The sequence below is a fragment of the Castanea sativa genome, chromosome 2 (assembly GCF_040712315.1).
Source record: "Castanea sativa cultivar Marrone di Chiusa Pesio chromosome 2, ASM4071231v1".
Classification (NCBI taxonomy): Eukaryota; Viridiplantae; Streptophyta; class Magnoliopsida; order Fagales; family Fagaceae; genus Castanea; species Castanea sativa.
Window position 1 is genome coordinate 2,460,393 of NC_134014.1, and position 21,465 is coordinate 2,481,857.

General features: G+C 32.8%; 1 protein-coding gene across 1 annotated transcript; it reads right to left on the minus strand.

Annotated features, from left to right (window-relative positions):
* Positions 1 to 1,393: 1,393 nt before the first annotated feature.
* On the minus strand, positions 1,394 to 11,092 carry LOC142624297 (uncharacterized). The gene is made up of 5 exons (XM_075797823.1): positions 10,564 to 11,092; positions 9,056 to 9,211; positions 7,369 to 7,503; positions 6,167 to 6,198; positions 1,394 to 1,756 (listed from the first exon to the last, which is right to left on the minus strand). Exons 1-5 carry the CDS (start codon positions 11,090 to 11,092, stop codon positions 1,394 to 1,396), a joined length of 1,215 nt encoding a protein of 404 aa, XP_075653938.1.
* Between the last annotated feature and the right edge of the window lie 10,373 nt (positions 11,093 to 21,465).

The following is a 21,465-nucleotide window of genomic DNA, read 5'->3' on the forward strand; positions in this document are numbered from 1 at the left end:
CATATGACTTAATCTCACTTTAAGAATTTGATCGTCATTATGATTGTGTTCATTGGTTTTTAACCATGAAAATTTTAATCATATGACTTACTCTCATTTTGAGAATTTGATCGTCATTATTATTGTGTTTGTTGGTTTTCAACCATGCGAATTTAATCATATAACTTACTCTCGCTTTGAGAATTTGATCGTTATTATGATTGTACTTGTCATTTTTAATCATGCAAATCTAATCATATGACTTACTCTTGCTTTGAGAATTTGATCGTCATTATGATTGTACTCGTTCGAATTGAACCTTATGTGACAATTTTACTCTTATCGAGATTTTTATCATCTACTTGGTTTTACTCGTTGGACTTCAATGATGGGCTTTCATCTTGAATTCTTTTTCTTTTGTATGGTAAATAATACTTTCAAATCTTTCAAGAGAACGGCATTTATTCATGTGGGGAAAAATGCCCCTTATTCATTCCTGCTTAGAAAACAATTTGATGAAAGAAAATTGAAAACGTCATCTAACTAGCGATAATACCTCTTGAAGTGCTCTACATTCCACAAACGAGGTTAATGTTTGTTGTTGAGTGATTTGAGGTAATAAGTTCCTCTTCTAGAATACTTGACGATCTTGTAAGAGCCTGCATATTTTCGTTGTCATTCTTTCGACTAGGGGAACAATCCTTCTTCTCCTTCTTTTTGTGTTGGAGCTCATCGATTTCTTCCATCTTTTTCTTGCCATCTATTCCATTCGCCGTTAATGCATCCTCTTCGTTCATGTACTTCTGGGCTTTGAACAGGAGGCCTCTCATTGTAGTTGGTGAAGTCTTCCCTAGAGAGAAGACGAGGTCAGGATTATTCAACCTTGCTTGGAATCACCTGATCGTTTGCCTCATCAATTGCTAACACTGCTTTGTTGAAGCGTTTTACATACTCTCTCAAGGTTTCCCCTTCTTGTTGCTTCGCAGTTAGCAGGTATGAGGTTGGTCTCTTATGGCGTTGGCCCCCCAATGAAATGGCGGACAAAAGAGTCGCTCAACTGCTTAAAGTTCACGATAGATGCCACGGGCAGCTTGCTAAACCACATCCTTGCTGCTCCTCTGAAAGTTGCTGGGAATTATCTGCAAATTACCTCTTTTGGGGTCTGCTGGAGGTTAAATATTGTCGTGAATGCCCCTATGTGATCTAGGGGATCCTTAGTGCCATTGTAAACCTCCAGTTGTGGGAGATGAAATTTGGGAGGCAATGGGCACTCCAAAACACTGGCAGTGAAGGGTGAGTCTGTCCTCTTGATCATGCCATCAAGATTTATCGTTGTCTTTCCTTTCATGGCGTTCTTGACTTCTTCTAACTCCTTCCTCGTGTTTTTCATCATCTGATTGCTGCCATGAGTCGACTATGTGGTGTGCTTAGAAGTTTCTCTTCTGCTATTTCCTGGACTATGGGCTTCATCGTCACTATCATTGTGATTACGCTGTGATTGTGATGTACTTGTGCCCTCTGGACATGCTCTCTGCTTCAAGTCTTCATTTTGTTTATGCAATTCTTGCACATTGGCTGTTAGTGCTTGGATTTGTTGAGCCATCACCACCTGGTCTGGCGGCATAGTGTGGTTGAGTCCATCGGTTCTAAGGAACTTAGTCAGTAAAGAATTCAATGGCTTATTGGTTGATAGCCTATCGTTTCCCACAGACGACACCACACTGATGAAATGCGATTTCGCCTTGTTAGTATGCTCCTCGTCAGTACGATGGACGGTCTGGAGATCCCGTTCATAAGAAACAAACAATGCAACAAAGACACCAATGTAGGGTCCACCGGGGAGCCTCCGATACTTAAGTTAGCTTATTTCTCATGGAACCCGAACGATCTGAATGTAATTGAGCATATCTGACTTTCTTGTTGCTTCTGGCTTTATATAACCTCTCTATGAGTAAATGCTTTGTGCCTTTATCTTCTCAGGCATTATGGTTGAGCTGGAGGATTAAATAGCTTATTTAATAGCCATTTAACCTCCCCTTTCAATGTCCTCTAACAGCTGTGAGCTGGTGGCTGGAAAAGGTTGTACGTCCGTTACACTTATGCCATTTAAGTGAGGAATTTATATCTGAACATTAATTGTGTGCTTACAATCGTCCTTGTTAATAACGATTGTCCTTAGTAATGACGGTCACTTTATGGACGACCATTTTACACTATTCGTCAAGAATGATTACATAATAAAATCCAAAGTTTAATATTTTTATGTCCTTTTATAAAAAAGTCAATATATGTCCACAACTGTTTAATGAGTCTACATGAATCAAAATATCATAATTTACATGAGTTGTACATAATTGAAGTTAATTTGTAAAAAACCTCTAATAGGTAAACACTAGGAACAAACATATTTATTTTTGGCATTAAAATATCTTTTATCATTTACAGAAATCTATAGTTTATTATTATTATTTAGATTGGTCTAAACTTGTCCGTTTGGATTGAGGGGGAAAGTGGAGGAGAGTAGAGTAGAGTTGTAGAGTTAGTTGAAAATAAGCTAATTTTGAATCAATTTGACCCTACTTTACTTTATTCTTCCTCCCTCCCCTCAATCCAAATGGTAACTACTTGGGTGCATATGCGTGGATGCATGTTGCTTATAAATTTTGTTCCTCAACATCCAATCCTGACACTAGTAGCACTACTAACTAATACACCTCTCTATGTATAGAAGAAGTGGAGAATATAGCAAATTACCTATTGGTCGATGAGGTTCCCCCCCGTCTGAGAAGTTGGTGCACCGGTCGTTCTTGTTGTCGGTACATTTTATAAGTTCTTTCATGATTACAACAGACTGTACGTGCTTCCCTTGTATCTTCCATATATCTTATGATCATAAAATAGAATATATATAAGTCTAAACACACACTAGTAAGAACTAATTAAAAGTAAGCTTGTAGGCTGAAAATCTAATCCTCAGTGGCATACCGTTTAAAACACACCAAATGAACATAATGAACTGATAGCCCGATATTAAAGATATTCTATCGAGTAAATAAGAGAGAATGTCACAGCACTTGTCATAACATTCATGAAGGGATCCTGTACAAAACAAAATCAATTCATTATAAATTATAATTAATGTGCAAATAACAAGGTTTAATTAGTATAGAATTATTTTTCACCGGGCTTTAACAATGACAATAATTAAGGGAAGTGGGGGATATTAGTTTTAGCATTAGCAGTACTTACTTGAAGGTCATCAACCCAAAAATTCAAAAGATGGACAAGACCAGGTATAAAATAAACCCAATTGATATGGGAGTTTTTAACAATTTCAACTCACACGCACTTTTTATAGTATGCATTTCTCACCTTCGAGTTTTGATTGGCTGGGTTTGCTGAGGCTCTCTACATCCACATCCCGACCTTTAAAATGCAAGTTTATTCTTTTAGTTACTAGCAAAGAAAATAACTCAGTTACAGAACTTAAGAAAGAGGAGGAAAAAAAAGAAGAAGGGAAATCAACATTGCTTTCCTTTTGTTTTTGGGTTATGCTAAATATGTTGAAGTTCTAATGCATTTTTTGTTGGGCAACAATCTAGTATCATGTCACATTAAGAATTTCGACAATGAATTTCAACCAATCCCCAACAAATATTTTAACCACATCTTACCAAACCAATAAAATAGATCTAATTACACATTAATAGTGCAAAAATTTATAACCAATAAAATAGATCTAATTACACATTAATAGTGCAAAAATTTACTTGCAAAACCCTTTCTTTAGTATCAATTTTGACTAAATTCACATTATAAAATCAGTTATAATACTATGATAAATTATCAAGTGTACCAAAAGATTAAACTAGAATCTATTGGGTTATAGATTGACCCCGGTCAATTAATTCAATTACCAAGTTGATTAATTAGGTCAAATTACATGCAAATCGTGGAGGCACCAAAAAATCACCAAATAAATTAATATACAACGAAAATTAAATGACACAATGATTTGTTGATGAATGGAGAAAACCTCTCGTAAGGCAAAAACCCCACCGGGTGAATTTCAGGTCACCACTCCCAAGAGTCCACTAATCAATAATCAAGCGGTTCTAAGTATGAAGAATCTTACTACTACCTTGGCCTATCTCAAAGTACCAACCTACAATTGAACATTTGCTCCAATGCCCAATTAGACTTGATCTTGTAGTAGACTTCTTCGCTTTACACGAATCTCTAATCTGTGACTAATTCCTTTGCACAGATCCCAGTACGTAACTAACTCTAGCAACTTCATTGATTGTTGTTGGTTGCAAAGTTCTTTACTTCAAAGATGTTAAAAATCAAGAAGTAATTGGTTACAAAACCCTAAGGCATACAGACACAGTAGCTTTTCACAGAGAATATGAGTTTTGAGTCTTTGTTTCCGTACTTGATGACTTATAAATTAAGTATTTTATATGACTAGGGTTGTAGAGAGAGAAACCCTTATCATTCAAGTCATCATGAGCCGAAATTTAGATCTAAGAATTCTGAATTAGTAAGTCTCGATAGATCGAGCTTGTGTTGAGCTCCCTCATTAAACCTTGATAGATGCTAGTGGAGTTTTACTGAAACAGCTTTTTTTTACTTGTTTCTTAGATCAATCTTCATATCTTTAATGATACCACTTAAAATAAATTTCATACACTTGTTGATACATTAAACCCAACTTAGATTTACTTAATTACAAGTAAAGTGCGTTTTGTCAAAAGATTAGCCAATACATAGAAAATATGACCCTAACAGAATCCATAATTTGAGTTGTGAATTATGATAATTTTAGATTTAGGGTTATTATTTCCTTGATAATATTTTTTTAAGTCAAACTAGAATCCTATTATGATAAGGTATACCAATTAGGATATGTTTTAGAATATATTTTTTTGTTAGTAAAGTTTTATGGAGATTTTAAATTAGCCTCCAAGCTTGTAAATGAAAATCAAGTTCAATTTACATATTAATAAAAATACAAGCTTTTGTTTATCTTTTCTAGTGGATATGAGACTATCACCTTGTGAATTTAAGATTATCTTTCAAAAGCAAAAGTTTGCTTCTTGTGGCTTCCCACTTTCGTCAATAATTTTTTCTATGATTCCTTCCTTGGAGAAGTTGACCAAGAAATCCTTTCCATGAATGAGTTCCTTCAATTTTGAGAAGAAACCCAACAATTTCGTGAAGAAAACCAGTAAGTATTACACAACTTTAGCAAGCAACCGCATCCCTTCTAGATAGAAAATCCTCCCACGGATGCACCGGTCAATCTATTCAAAGATACATTCCTAAATACAACAAAATTCCATTTTTTTATGATGAGATGCGTAAGTTGGATTTTATTGATTGCGTTCTTGATTTGGAAGAATATCTTAACTATTGGAAGATGGGTAGATCTGATGAAGAAAATAAGACTTGTATCAAATAAATTGGATGATGATGAGGCCAAATGGTGGAATAACATACAATATGACGGAAAGCGTTGAGGTAAGCATAAAATTCACACTTAGCAAATAATGGAAAAAATGTTTGAATTCAAGTTTCCTCATGACTATTATGGTATGCTAGATTATACAAGTGTTGGTTATGGATCTGAAAATTCATATGAAGAGAAAAATATTCAAAATTCATAAGTTAACCACAAAATCAAGATTATCAAATCTAAGTTCATGTGTCAAGAAAAGAAAAAGGTTTGAGGGTTGACTAGACAGGGCCAATTTTTAAAAGAAAATATTGAAGATCTTGGGAAAAATCACATTTTTTCATTTCAAGTTAAAAATTTTGGGTTAAAGAATATAATTTGGATAAAATATAGTTTGAAGTCAGTGAGGAAGAAATGGATGTTCTTGATACACTTGATGACAATTATAGCAAAGCGAAAGATCGTGAGGCTGAAATATTAATTGAATAGAAAATTGTCAAAGATCTTAAGGAAATTAGGTTAAATGATTGCAAATCTCACAATCCTATTATTTAGTAAAAGGCAACACATCAAATTTTATTGATTTTACTGGGTTCGAAAGGTTTGATGCGATTGTTGACTAATATGTGATCATCGCAGGGTTGCTATCCTTGTCTAGGACCAATAGATTTTACTATCTTTAAATGATATTTTTTAAATTCCAAAATTTTCACATGACTAATGGGAGACCTCAATATCAATGGATGGAGAAGCAAGTGCAACTGCATAAGTTTGATAAACCCACAGACAGTAGTAAATGATCCTTGAAAAACTTCACTTCCTTAGCATAGGTCTTGATAACCCAAAAATGTATTGACCCTTTTGCCAAATCAATTAATTAATTATTCAAGTTAATTAATTAAGTCAATTTAACATGTAATAAGCGTGGTAGTATAAACAAATCACCATCTAAGTTAAATGCAACGAAAATTAAATTTGACACAGGTGATTTGTTTACGAATGGTGAAAACCACCGAAGCAAAACCCCACCGGGTGAATTTAAGGTCACCACTCCCGAGAATCCACTATTATCAAAACATTCGGTTACAAGTAAAAGGAATCCCAGTACCTAATACCAACCTACAGTTGAACCCTTACCCCAATACCCAATTGGACTTGTATTGTAGCGGCAATCTCTCCGTTTATTGCACGACTCCCAGTACGTGACTAACCAATGATGCACGGATTTCAGTACGTGACTAACACACCAACTTGAGAAAGATGTTAGTTGCGAAGTTCTTCAATTCATCCAACAATGAAGACCAGGAAGCTCATTGGCCACAAAACCCTTGGCGCAAAGACGTAGTAGCTTCTATAAAGAATATGATAAACTAGGACAAATTTTGTCTCCGGTCACAATATGTGTGTATCAACAATTGCAACAACCTTTGCATCACTTGTGACGGCTCTTAAAATAATCCTTATATATGTCAAAGGTTGTAAAAAAAGAAACCCTACACAAATACTCATGGATATGCGTGAAATCGGATCTAGAAATTCTAATTTCGTAATTCTAGACAGATACAGCTTGTGTCGAGCTTCAACATTAAACCTGGATAGAAGTCTTTATGTTGAGACATCTATCGAGTTTTAATGAACAATATTTCTTCACTTGTTTCTTGGTCAAACTTCCATGATTTCAATACTAAATTTGAACACTTGTTTCTTGAAGTATTAAACCCATCCTAGATCTACCAAATTACAAGTAAAGTGTGTTTTGTCAAAGGATTAGCCAATTATATAAATATGTCCCTAACAGGTCTAAACATTGTTTGAGTTGCTGAATGCTGATATCATGTTCTAAAACTGGATTTGCAAATTGCAATACCTTTAAGAGAAGTTACTTTTAAAGTTTTAATTAAAGCAAAGAAAAAAAAAAATTCATTTCATACCGGCATGAGCCATACCTTGAAAGAATTTGATATATTTTTGGAAGTTATTTGATTCAGGAAAGCCTTCAATAACAGAATTGACAAATCTTTGAGAAGCAGGTTCCTGCTTGAGGCGTCCAACGAATAGCCATGTACCTTTCACACAACAACAAAGGATAACTATGGGTGATGTTGGGCAATGGACATAAATCGAAATAAACAATTTGATAAAAGAGAGAGAGAGATGTATCGTGTATATAGAACTGGAAGTGTAACTACTATAAGACGGCTTAATTAAGATCCAATGCATTACCTTGTGCAATAATTTTGAAGTGTGGAGATTAAAATTAAAAAAAAAAAGATTAATCCCAACCATTGAATAAAAAAAAAAGTAAAAGGGTAAAAATTTTATAAAATGAAAAACTTTTGTCAGGTCGATGAGAAGTAATTGCACTCTATCTTAATTCCTATTAGTTGGGTTGCTATGAGCCTATGGCCACCCAAAATCTCTCTCTCTCTCTCTCTCTCTCTCTCTATATATATATATTCTTTTTTAAGATGAAAACCTTTAAAAATACTTAAATAGCTAGTATAAATATATAAGATCTAAAATTTTGAATACAAAGTTTATATCCGAATCATCTGACTCTCCCAAAATTGAAAAGTGGTCCTCCTAATTTGAAAGTTACCCCCCCCCCCAAAAAAAAAAAAAAAAAAGCTGCTTGACTACTTGGCCCATATTTGTCTTTCAAATGACACTTGGATTGTTTGCTATTTGGGAGGGAAAACATTTTGGGCTACGATTTTGGGATTTAGGTGCTGTACTCTTGTTGTCTGACTCCACCTAAAGAATTGTTCTGTTTTATTTTATTTTATTTTTTCATTTTTGTCAATGTTTGGGCGTATTTATTTTTATTTACTTGGCAAAACTTCTAAATGACTTCATAGACTACCGGCAAGATTTCACAAAATTGGAATTTCACTCTTATGAGTATAATGTAGTTCTATATTTTAAATTAATTTTTTCCCATATATTTATAAATTGTGCTAATGGCTGTTAAGGATCAGAAAATCAATAGCAAAGCTTGTTTATAGAGTGGTTTTCTTTTAATTACTCGTATATAGCTTCTACCATAACTATAGAATTAGCATTTTTAATTATGAATGTTGTTAAAACTAGGTTTCGCAAAAAAATAATTTTCTAACAACTTTTTAATTCTATATATATATATATTGAAATTAATTTTTTTGTGAAATATAATAAAATAAAAATCCATAAAATATTTCAAGATTGAAAAAAAACTGAGTTCAATTTTGATAAATCATAATAAATTGAGTTTAAATGTATTATGAAATACTTATTTAGAATTTTTTTTTTTTGTTAATATTCAATCGATGTTAGTTTAATTTTTGAAATTTATTCCTGAATGATTAAAATGTTTTTGTTTGTGATTTAACCCTCCAAGGATAAAATCTTTTATTTTTTGCTAAAGTTAGTGAGTGTAAATTGCATTTTTATTAAAAAATTTATGTGACAATATTATTAGAAGTAATTAAGAATTGCTTTTGCCTTTGTGTGTGTATATATATATTCGTTTTTAATTAAAAAAAAAAAAAGGAAAAGTACGTGTAATATATGTACATACATCTTGGATTTCAACAATTAAAGAGCGCTTGTAATTTGCAGCTATCAATTGAGTAAACTTACAATAATAAATGATGGTCCTCCAGTCCCACAATTGAATGAGGCAACTACTTCTGAAGACCGAAGGCTTACTTGCCAGGATATGTAGAGGGGTGATTCCTCGCTCGTTCTCAGCATAAGCAAGACTAGGTACCGCTCGAAGTATCTCAAATGCCAAATCTGTCAACCACAATATTTAAAGCATACTTCAAATTTGTATTCCACACCACTAGTTGCCCAATTTCACTAGTGTGTTACAATTTTCCAAGCATTTTGTTACAAATAAACACTTATTCAAGATGTTAAACATTACGTGTGGCATCTTCAAAAACACTAATGGAGTAATGGAAGTCGGTTTTTTTTTTTTACTGGAGTTTTAATTAGCTCAATAGTCATTGCAGATTCCATATATGAGGGATGCTAAAGTGATCCAAAAAATATTCTCCATGCTCTTTGGTTGTGTCCAGAGCAGGCAGAGCTTGATATTGTTTGGTCCAGTTCTGAACTTTGGGCGTTTCGCATGACTACTACTTTTCTGGACTCAAGGAATTGCTGTCATGGATCTTGAAAAATCATCGCCACCCGGATTTGTTTGCTATAATTGTGTGATCTATGGACCGAGCAGAGCCAAACTCGTAGGCATCAAGCCAGTTGCAATCTCCACCAAATTGGCCAAGTTAGTAAGGAACGCTTGAACGAGTTTTTGGCCGTCCATCCTCCACTGCAATCTCATCCTTCGCAGCCTCGGACTTACTGGAGACCTCCACCAGATGATTTAGTTAAGGTTAACTTTGATGGAGCTATTTTTTCAGATATGAATAAATCAGGTATTGGGGTGGTTGTTCAAAATAGTAATGGGTTGGTGTCGACTTCTCTTTCGCAACAACTATCACAGGCATACAGCTCAGAGAATATTGAAGCCTTGGCTGCTTCCAAGGCCATTCATTTTGCCTCGGAAGTAGGTTGTACTCGAGTTGTTCTAGAGGGAGACTCCCAGGTATTAATGACAAGAATGATCAATGATAGTGAGGTTCTGTCAACTAGTGGTCTGTGAATTGTAGATGTGAATTGTAGATGTGCGTCGTTTTTCCAGTTTTTTTTAATGAATTATGTTACTCTCGTAATAAGAAAAGGCAATAAGGTTGTTCATAGTCTAATTAAGTATGCTTTACACATTTTAGATTATATTATGTGGACGAAAGATATTCTACTACTGTTTTTTTTTTCCTGTATTTTAGGCTAATCTAGCCGGTTTTTCTTATTAATAGTTTCGATGTCTATCTTCTCAGGAAAAAAAAAAAAATCAATAACGTGTTTGGTCATTAAATAAGGGCTCTGAAGTTCAATAAAAACCTAATAGTGTCATTCTTTTAATACGATGATAAATAACAATCATTATGAGTAAATGTCATGCATTGAAAATCATAATAATGTAATTTTTCTTCTTTCTACGTATTTAGCATTATAACATAATATAAAATTTTTCCTAAAACAGAACAGTAAAAAAGTTAAGAAAAAAAAAATATACACACCGAAATACTCCCTGCTGATGGCACTGTGAAGGATGGTATCACCATCATTTCTTCTGTAGAGGGAAGTGTCTTTTATGTCGCGGCTGGTCTCAGGGTGGAGTGTATGATGGAGGTAAAGGAAAATTTCTTTTTTTCCATGATAAGTGGCTGAAAAGAGAGGGCTCTCACCGCGATTGTTACGAACACCACCTAAAAACCCATCAAACTTAGCAAGGAGGATGGATGTCTCAAGTTTACCTGATGATGCTGCCACATGCAAAGGGGTATTCCCTTCATTGTTTGTTACCCGTAGACCCGACTCCGATGATTTCATAATTTCAAGTAGCTTTTCAACAATACGTTGGGGCGCCATGGAAACAGCTAGGTGGAATGCTGTGTCGCCCGTCGTGTTGATCTTGGAAGTAATGGCCGAGATGCCATGTTCCTTATACAGGTTAACAACCTTTCTCCATTTTTCTGTCACTATACTAATGTACAAGCTCGAGGCTAGCCCATCATCAGTAATCTCTATCGGCCAACTGCACGCCATTTTCTTTCTTACTATAGGTACAAGGACGAAAATGTTTGATATAAGAAAAGCTTTGCATGCAGAGGTCGCGATACTGGAAATGAGAATAGCTTTCACGCTAGCTATATATCAGAGAGAGAGAGAGAGAGAGGATAAGTCGTTTTCCGTCTCTCCCACACCATCCAATAGTAAAAATCATTTATTCTACCCTATGTTTTTTACTTTTCAATTTTATTTTTCTCATATTAATCTTTTATTATCTTAAAAGAAAAGGAGAAAAAAGAAATAAGTGCCATATATTGTGATTGATGAGTATAAATTATAAAATAGAATACTTTGAATGGAATAATAATTTATTTTTTTAAAGAGAGAGAGAGAAAGCAAACAACGAATCATTATTTGAGAATAAAACCTATTACACACGTCTTGTTACACACTTATACAATACACATTTTTTTGAATTGGTTCAAACTCACTATTTCTGTTATATATAAAAAAAGGGTGTGTAATAGAAAAGTAGGAGGAATAATTGTTTTATGATGAGAACTTGTTACTTTTAATTTAAAGATGTCTGCATTAGGTACCGTTATATAAAGTTTGGACATTGGGGACCAACAGCAACATTCATCCTTGATTTCTAGTTTTAATGTATATAATTCAATTTTTTTTTCAATCAACTCATTGTACCAGATTTGATTTTACAGAAATGAAAATCAAGATTAGCACAATAAGGTGTCCAATGTTATGGGCATCAGGTTAACAATTTGAGAACCAAGACAGGGTTGAAAATTATATTGATCAACTGTGTTTCTTGAACTCATGTTCAAATTTCTCTCTCATTGTTGTACTCATTAAATTATAATAAATAAATGTTCCTTAGAGAAAATATTATGTACAGTAAGCTTTTTTTTTTATAGATAAAGGTTAGTTAATAATTTGTATCTATTATAATTTATAAATATATTTTTTTTATTTTTCAAACAAATAAAAATGATAAATTTTAGAAATAAGTAATAACTGTATTTTTTTTTAACGTAAAAGGAAAAAAATATAAAATTTAAAAATTCTCTTTTTAAATTTAAAATGAAAAAAATTATAATTTGACATTCATAATCCTATTTCTAAATGAAGTTATTCTTCATTAATGAATGTATTTTGAACCACATAAAAGTCTAGTTGAAATAATAGAATTCTCTTATATATAGTATAAATAATATCCATCCTTGAAACTGCAACTCTTCCATAAACATTAACACTCATTGCTTTCTTTCTAATGACTTTTTTCTTCACTTGATGTTGATGACAATATGTGGAAATCTAGTTTTATGGAAAATCTAAACCGGTAATAGATAAAAAAGTGGAAAGCACTTTAAAGGAAGTAATTAGAACTGCCATGAACCATCAGGCTTGGACCATGTCCAATGTTTGTTCCGTGTTATGTTTCGAAATTCTCATAAAGGTTTTGCACCATGGAACTTTTAGTTACTGAAAGAGGTTATTTAGAATCCTTTGATTATTATTCAACGGATTAAAAAATTTAAGCCAATTAACTAGTTATGTAAACAGGATTATCATAATTTTATCACCATAAGCAAGCATTTTACCATATGTAAAGCAGTCTCTTTCTATATTCGTGAGTTCACCAGGATGGAGGCTATAATTTTTCTATCTATTTGTTATGAGTTTCTACCTCTATTAAATAAAACACCCAAAACATGATAAAAAAATTTCACATAAAATGGGTCCTCAATTCTCGATCGATCAAGAGTTAATCGAGGGGTTGTCAAAGTTTAGCACCTCTCATATATGCTCAACTTAGGTCATATTCATGTCCGTTTAAATGTCCAAATATGTACTTTTTAATAAATTAAAACAAGTTTCACTCAAAAATTCATTTTAGTGCAAAAGATATGGGCAAAAGATTATCAACTCCTCGTCTTAAGCATATCGAAACTTTGTAAGTTTATAGTCTTTAACTCCATTGATGAATAAATTACATCAATCAATTTAAATTTTATTACAAGAAAATACCATAAAATGTACCAATACTAAGAATTACAAATGCTTTCACGTTATGTATTTCAAGGAGTCTTGACCATGTTTGATGTTGGATAGAAGATGAGATCAGTTTTTGCCATTAACTAATATTTGATATTTTATTTAATTTTTGAAATTTCAAACACTAAGTTTGTTCACTTATTTTGAGATTTTCTTAGTCAAACTAGTGTGTGCTTTTACAATAATAATTAGAACATGTTTGCAAATATTTTTTACTTTGTATTAAGTTTTATGAAGCCAACAACCTGGCATCCAAGCCCAAGTGAAACTTTAAGTTCAATCTTCTTGAATAAAATTTATTTTAAGATTTTTTCTGATTTTTTGTGAATTTTAAAGGTTCTCCTTAGATTTGAAGATCCTTTATAAATTTAAGTATTGTGTCCAGCCATAACAGAGTTAATTTTAACATTTTTTAAACTTTTTATTCTTCATTTTGATATGAAAGCGCTTTTTGTAGTTATTATTGATTCATTTTGCTATATATATATATATATATATATATATATATATATATATATATATATATATAATAAATTAGGTAGTGTTCTATGCTTCTAGCCTTTGGCTAGGTTATGTCATTGGATGCCCATAAAACACCCTAAAAACCTTATTGATTGATAGTGTGACAGCTAGATTGAACTTAGGACTAGGGGTGGCAATTCATGTTCATGTCGTGTCAACTCATGAGTATCTGATTATATGAATCAATACTAACCAGATATATTTATTAAACTGGTCAAGATTTCTCAACCTTAACACGCCAATTTATTAAACAGGTCAGTCGTGTTGGCTTGTTTATCAGATTTTATCAAAATGAAAAAAAAAATAATTAAAAAATAAACAAATAAATATTTTTAATATAAATTCAAAACTAATGAGTAACTGTATCACAAATAATTATTCAAAATTAAAGCATATCTCAATATCACAAATAATCAATCACAATATGTCAAAGAAAATAAGCTACAACAACTAATAAATTTATATATCTAGGGTTTAAAGGGTATATTGGTAAAATGTCATTTAATTAAACGGATCAAATGGGTTCTATGGGTTGAATACTAACCCAACCTGTTTATTAAACGGTTTAGTTGTGTCAATCTGAATATGACATAAACCCATTAATTAAGTCTCAACCCATAATTTGCTAATTTCGTGTGTGTCGTGTCGAATACGTGAATCGTGTCCAATTTTGCCACCCTTACTTAAGACCTCCAAGTTTACATCACATCTCAGATTAATGAGTCTACCACTTAAATATCCTGTGGAGTAATAATTAACTATACATATATATATATATATATATATATATATATATATATATATATATATATATATATTCTTTCACGTTACATGTGATAATAAATTTTGATCAAGACTCCTTGTTGTTCAATTTTAAATTATATGCATCCCATATTATATATTATCATAAAGAATCTTTGTTCAATGTAATCAACATTAAACCTTTATTTCACAAACTCAAGGTGAAGGGGAAGTATTTTTTTTAAGGAAAGGAGGACGATTGTACATATGTTGTACCCGCATAAGCAAATTAAGTGAAAGATCTCCCTTAGCCTAAACTTAAAATAGTTTTTTTTTTTTTTTTTTGGTCAGTAAAGTTATTCTTTTGTCGTTTTATTACGAGGTTCATTTTGATAGAAGACTTGGATCTTATTCGACCCTTGACCTAAACTTCAGATAGTGCTTTACTTCAATAGCAAGAAAAAATAAAGACTAAAATAGTTGCTAATGTCAAAATAGATACTTCGTACAGCGCATCTAATTTAGCTCTTTAATCTTCTTGCTTTTCAAGTAAAGCAATATACTTTTTCTTTTTCTTTTTTATGGTAAGTAAAGCACAATACGAAGTAATTAGAAATGTGAATGTCATGAGCCATCTGGTTAGAATCAAATATAAAACTGTCCTTCAAGATGTTTAAGACTTGGATCTTAAGTTGCTGCGTGGTCCACGTTATGTACGAGATTCTCATACAATTTTTTCACAGTAAAAGTTTAACATTTGCTCCACATAATTTATGAAAAGGAATGCTTGAACTATGATGGATTCATTAGGAAAGAATATGGGATCAGTTGATCCGTTTACTCTCTTTTTTTTTAATTTATGATTTTTTTTTATTAATATTACTAGGTTTTGTTTTGCTTATTTTGAAAGATTTTTTTAGTCTTTCTAGTCAAATTATAGTGATTTTATGATGGTATATTAATTAGAATGTGCTTGGAATTTTTATCAGCAAATAAAGTTTTATGAAATCTGTATATTGACATGTGTTGTTTTGTCAAGTAATGAATCTGTCCCAAATTCCTGAAAAATAAGTAGATCTTTAAAGTTTAAATACGTGCTTTTCAAATTATGTACATGCATTCCATATTACAAATGAATTATCACAATGAAACTAGTTAGGTTTTAGACCCCTTAACACAATATGTTTAACCTAATATTAAGCCAAGTTGATTAACAAGTTTTTTAATTAAATCTAGGTTAAACTAATATGTGTAAAACAAATATACTACGGAAATTAAAGAACACACAAATCTGATGACTCAGGAAAACCAAACCGGTAAAAATCCTGGGAGGATTAAACCTAACTATCCTCAAGATAAAAACAAATCCATTATGAAAGAATTGAAGTTTGTATAATAAGACTTAGACCGCTAACATCTTATAGCTACCTTGTGTAGAAAACTTACTACCACGACCATGTGACTGCTCCAAGTCCATTGACTACTTCTTTCCTTGATCTGCAGCAACCACAAGTTCTCCTATTTGTGACTTTGAGACTCCACTCAAAGGTTTTAGATCTTCTTGAAAGTTCTTTATGCAGCAACTAAAACAACCATCAAGTTCTTGATGTGAATCTTGATCTCGATAGCTCTATGTGTGTGTATGAAGGTAAACACCCCTCAGATTTCATAAAAGATTCAACATACAACTCAACAAAGACCTCTAAAATGTAACTAGGGTTTTTTCTTTATATTGGAGTGAAACACTTAACCCTACACGTCATATGGCTTGGGCTGGTTTAAGAATTCTGTAGAAAATTACTAATCCGCAATTCTCAATCGATCAAGTCTAATTTTTGATCAATCGAGCCTTGTAGAAATTGAATAGTAATTTCTTGTAGTTACTCAATTCCAAACTTACATCAAACCAAACTTTAAGCAAGTCTAAACCTAAACTAAATGTTTTGATCATGGTTTGCCAACAGTACAAATTGAAGTTCTAATACATTAGTTCCTAAAGTCTTAGAACCTAACAATCTCCCCTTTTGTCACTCCGTGACAAAACACATTACACAAGATAAAAAGCTCAAAGTAAAAATAGCCAAATAACATATTATTGCCCACAATACAATTCAACCTAACTACTATCTATCAGCTGCAAAAGTAGACAGCAACTTCGAATGAATCAACCTGTAAATTCTTGAAACACTAAACAAACCATAAACGCATATGTGAAAAATACAAGTAAACCAAATAAACTTCTTATTTTCACAAAACATAGAATAAAAGCCTCATAATATAAATCATAACCAATGTATCATAATGTGAAACAAGAACATAAACATAAATAAAACAAGAAACATAAAAATATAAAAACAATGTCTCCCCCTAACATATACAACTCATCATCAAAACAAAAACACATATCTCCCCCTAAAATACAATCTACATAAAAAAAATCTCATATCTCTTCATCTCCCCCTATCACTATGCACTCCCTCTTTTTGTGACGTATTGTCAATAGGCAATCAAGACTCATCAAAGGGTGGAGTCGGTGGAGAAGCACCTTTAGCATTAGCCAAATATGCTCCTAAGGTCGCAACCTCATTGAGCAAATCTAACAAAAATTTTCCATGTGCCGCCTGGATGGTGAGACACGTCTCCAACATAGTATGCATAGACGAAGAGGATGATGTAGATGGTAGAGGATCCACGGCAGCAGTAGGGTCCACAAACACCTCAGCTGTAGGATCACCAAAAGGAGGGGCTTTAGATGCATCACCTGTAGAAGACTCAACTCAAGGGTGTTTAGAGCTTGCTTTTAACTAAGCAGCCTTTTGCCTAAAAAATGTGGCACCTATGGGAGCGATGATATGAATAGGCTCAGACTCTCGGAAGTCCTCTAAACCTAAATATAATACAATCCTATGAATGAAAACCGAAAAAAACAAACCATGAGATTTAGCTCTACTCCTATGAACCTCAACAATAGAACGTATGAAAAGAGTAGAAAAACTGATAGGAGCATCAGCGATGAAAGCATACAAGAACGCACATTTCTTAATGGGAATGGTATGTATGTGAGAAATAGGCCAAATGTTGTGATAAGAAATCCTAAATAACAAATAATTGAGCTCGGTAAGCTCATGTGTGGTAACCCTAGGATTAGTATCCTAACTAATGGTAGTACCAGCAAGAAGAGACATAATGTCTTCAAGAAGAGGAAACTCTGTGTAAGGATACACAGGCTGCTGTACCAAAGGTACACCAAGAGCAGAAGTCACTACCTCAGGGGTAATGACAAACTCTTCACCCCTTATCCAAGTCTTCACATAGTGAATGTTAGAGTCATCGGAGTGGGTAGAAAGGTTTGAATAAAACTCTCTAATCAAAGTAGTCGGAGGGGGATGCTCAACATCTAGAAGAGGTAACCAACCTCGATTCTCAAAGTTCCTACGTATCTCAGGGTCAACCTCATCTAGGATAATTTTCCATTCAGCCCGAACAGACCTAAAGATATTCAGTTTCTCATAAGCCTCTAAATTTTACCTAAATTGAAACCTAGAGGATTGGAAATCGGAGGAGGAGGTAAAGGTTTTCTTAGCTCTAGTTTTCCTAACCATGACTCTAAGAGTAAAAAGAAAAAAAATAGTAAGAAAAACACAAAAATCAAGGGTAGACTGCATTAGAAAGGGTTAGACCACAAAATATATCAATAAATAGAAAATCTATATGATGCATGTAATGATTGCACATATGATGCATACTCTAATGCACAAAAAGCTTGTTCAATTTTTCAACACATACCAATAATTGACTTGAACCAAGAGTTTTAACCAACAACCCCAATTTTTGAAAAACCCATTTTTCAAAAACAAATCAAATTGAGTAATTAGACATTATACTAGTTAGAAAACATCATATAATGAATTAAGAGATCAATTTCACAAGTCAATTTCATCCATTTTAGCCCAATTGAACAAAAACCCCAATTTCTCAAAATTTCAAGCCCTAGAATTTTCAATTCTTTCAAATAACAAAATTGATCAAATTAATGCATGAGAATTATGTGTATATCATTTAAGAACAAAAACCCAATGATCAAATATGAAAAAAAACAACCCAAACATCAAAAACCCCAAAAATCTCTAGTTCGAAAATCACTAAGAAAATGCATGAAAAATGTAAATAACTTGAAAAAGGAAGGGTATTTAGGTCTTACCTACACTTGAGGACAAAAACCCTTGAAGATTTGAGGAAGAATTCAAAAAAAAAAGCTTGGATTGGATCAGTCGAGAAAGAAAAGGAAGAAAAAAAAAAGGGAAAAGTATTTGAAAAAGTGATGAACACGTGCTGAGAAAAAGACTTTTATTTTCTTTTCTTTCGAATCTCAATCGATCAAGCACCGATCGGGTACCAATTGAGCTAGACAGAATGTTTTCTTTAAAAACTTTAAAATTTTCAATCAGTCGAAAATTGGATTCGATCAATCAAAAAATAGATTCGACTAATCGAGCACCAATTGAACTAGGTAGAGACCAAGCTTAAAAATTAAGGGATTTTCGATCGGTCGAAAAACACATTTGATTGATCGAAATTCTAGAAAACTGGATTTTTTGAAAAATAGCAGAAGTTTTATGGAAAAAAAAAAAAATCAAACCAATCATGATTGAAATGCATGAGAATGAATTTAAAAGTTTTTCAAAAACATTTGTTTTCAACCCAAAACTTCAAAAACAAGATTTTCACACTTTTTGTCCCAAATTTTCAACCAATGAATATATTTTGTATCAAAATCATAAAATATATAATCTTAGATGGCCAAACCAAATTCACACACAATTTCATGTATTAAGTTTAGCAAAGAATAACTTGTGAAGTGTGTGCAACTAGTAACAGCATGAGTTACATGTGAGGTGATATGTAGATAGTAATCAATCACAATTTCTACATTATTCATCACATAAATTTGAAAATGACTATCACCTAAAGAGTTACATCCTATAATTCCCACATTTCCTAGAAAACAAGCTTGCAATCATGCAAATTTTTTTATTTTTTAATTTAGCCTTATTGTATACATGCATTTTTTTTTCTTTTTTTCTTTTTTTGTTTTTATTTTATTTTAAGGCTACACCTTATTTTCTTTTTGTGCATGTGTTACACTTTTTCGAGCACAAAATCTTATGATATGCACTAAAGTGTTCATGATTGTCAAGTAAACAGTGGTAAGATGGTTATTTATGCATTTCTCTTAGGTTTGTTTAGTCTTTACAATCAAAGGCATGTGACTTCAAAATCAAGATCATGTGATCAAAAACTATAAACAGCTCACACACAACATGCACTACATAGCTAAAACTAGCAAAGTGTAGAAAAATAAGCTCATCCAAGCTAACCAAGGTACACAGGCATGTTATGTAAAGATAATATGGTCAACCTTAACTACACATCCATTGTATGTAATATAAAACACATCCTTCCACATTCCACTTTCCATTTTTTTTTTTTTTTTGAAAAACAAAACAAAAACAACCTAATATAAAATGCATGAATGTAATGCAATGCAAATCCTAAAATCAAAAGAAAACAAAAACATCAAGAAAAATGGTCACAAAGGATTTTGAGATGAAGCACAAGGACCATGTCAGAAAGACTCAATTAGATTAAGCCTTTAGCATCCATAACCTCTTAGATGCAACTTAGGTTTTGCAGTTATTATTCATATTAGAATGATGAGCAACTCCAGCATTGGTATAAAGGTTTAAAGCCTTTATCAATTCAACAATAAGTACCATAGGATCTTGTACTTGAGGCACAAGTACTTTTTTCTTATTTGCTCACTTTACAGCTTACAACTTAAAACAGTTTTGGCAAGTATGCCTAGCTTTTCCACAAATATGACAAACCCACAAAGGTCTATCGTGCTTCTTATCCTTAGGGAGGTTAGGATTCTTAGGCTTAGACTCTTTAAGATCAATAATCTTCCTAGGAGCAAGAACATCATCTTTTGGTTTACAAAATCTTGATGAACCATGTGTATACAAAAGACATCAAGATAAAGTAGTAATGTTCCTAGTGCTTTATGTTGATGATATTCTACTCATTGGAAATGATGTAAGGGTAATGTCATCCGTTAAAGTTTGGTTTTCAAGCCAATTTGATATGAAGGACTTGGGCGAAGCTAACTATATTCTAGGGATCAAGCTTTGGCGAGATCGAAAGAATAGGATGTTGGGTTTGTCACAAGCTGAATATATAGATAAGGTTCTAGAACGGTTTAGCATGCAAAATTCCAAGAAATGATTACTTCCTTTTAGACATGGAGTTCCTCTGTCCGATGACCAAAGGCCTAAGACTCTTGAGGAAGAAAACATGATGAGACAAATTCCTTATGCTTCTGCAGTGGGAAGTCTCATATATGTCATGCTTTGTACTAGACCAGATATTTGTTATTCAGTAGGCATGGTCAGCTGATATTAATCAAATCTAGGACTTAAACATTGGCAAGCTGTAAAGCATATTCTTAAGTATCTAAGGAGAACAAGAGATTACATGCTTATTTACCGTTGTGAGGATTTGATTCTCATTGGCTATACAAATTCAGATTTTTAATCGGATCTTGATTTCAAAAAGTCCACTTCAGGTTATGTGTTCACCTTGGGAGGTGGAGCCATAAGTTGGAAGAGTGTTAAACAATCTTGTGTTGCCGAATCCACCATGAAAGCTGAATATGTTGCTGCTTGTGAAACGGCAAAGGAAGCTATGTTGGCTCAAGAAATTCCTTTCTGATCTTGGTGTTGTGAGAATTGAGCAAGTTCTTATCACATTATTCTGCGATAATAGTGGAGCAGTTGCACAATCTAAGGATTCAAGGAATCACAAGAAAGGAAAGCACATAAAAAGAAAGTACCACATCATTCGAGTTATTGTTGCTCTGGGAGATGTAGTAGTAGCAAAGATAGATAGTGCAAAGAATCTAGCAGATCCTTTGACCAAAGCCTTGCCCCAAAGGACTTTTGAGTCACATTTGGAAGAAATGGGAGTTAGATTAGTGCATAATAGTTTTTAAAGCAAGTGGGAGATTGTTAGGA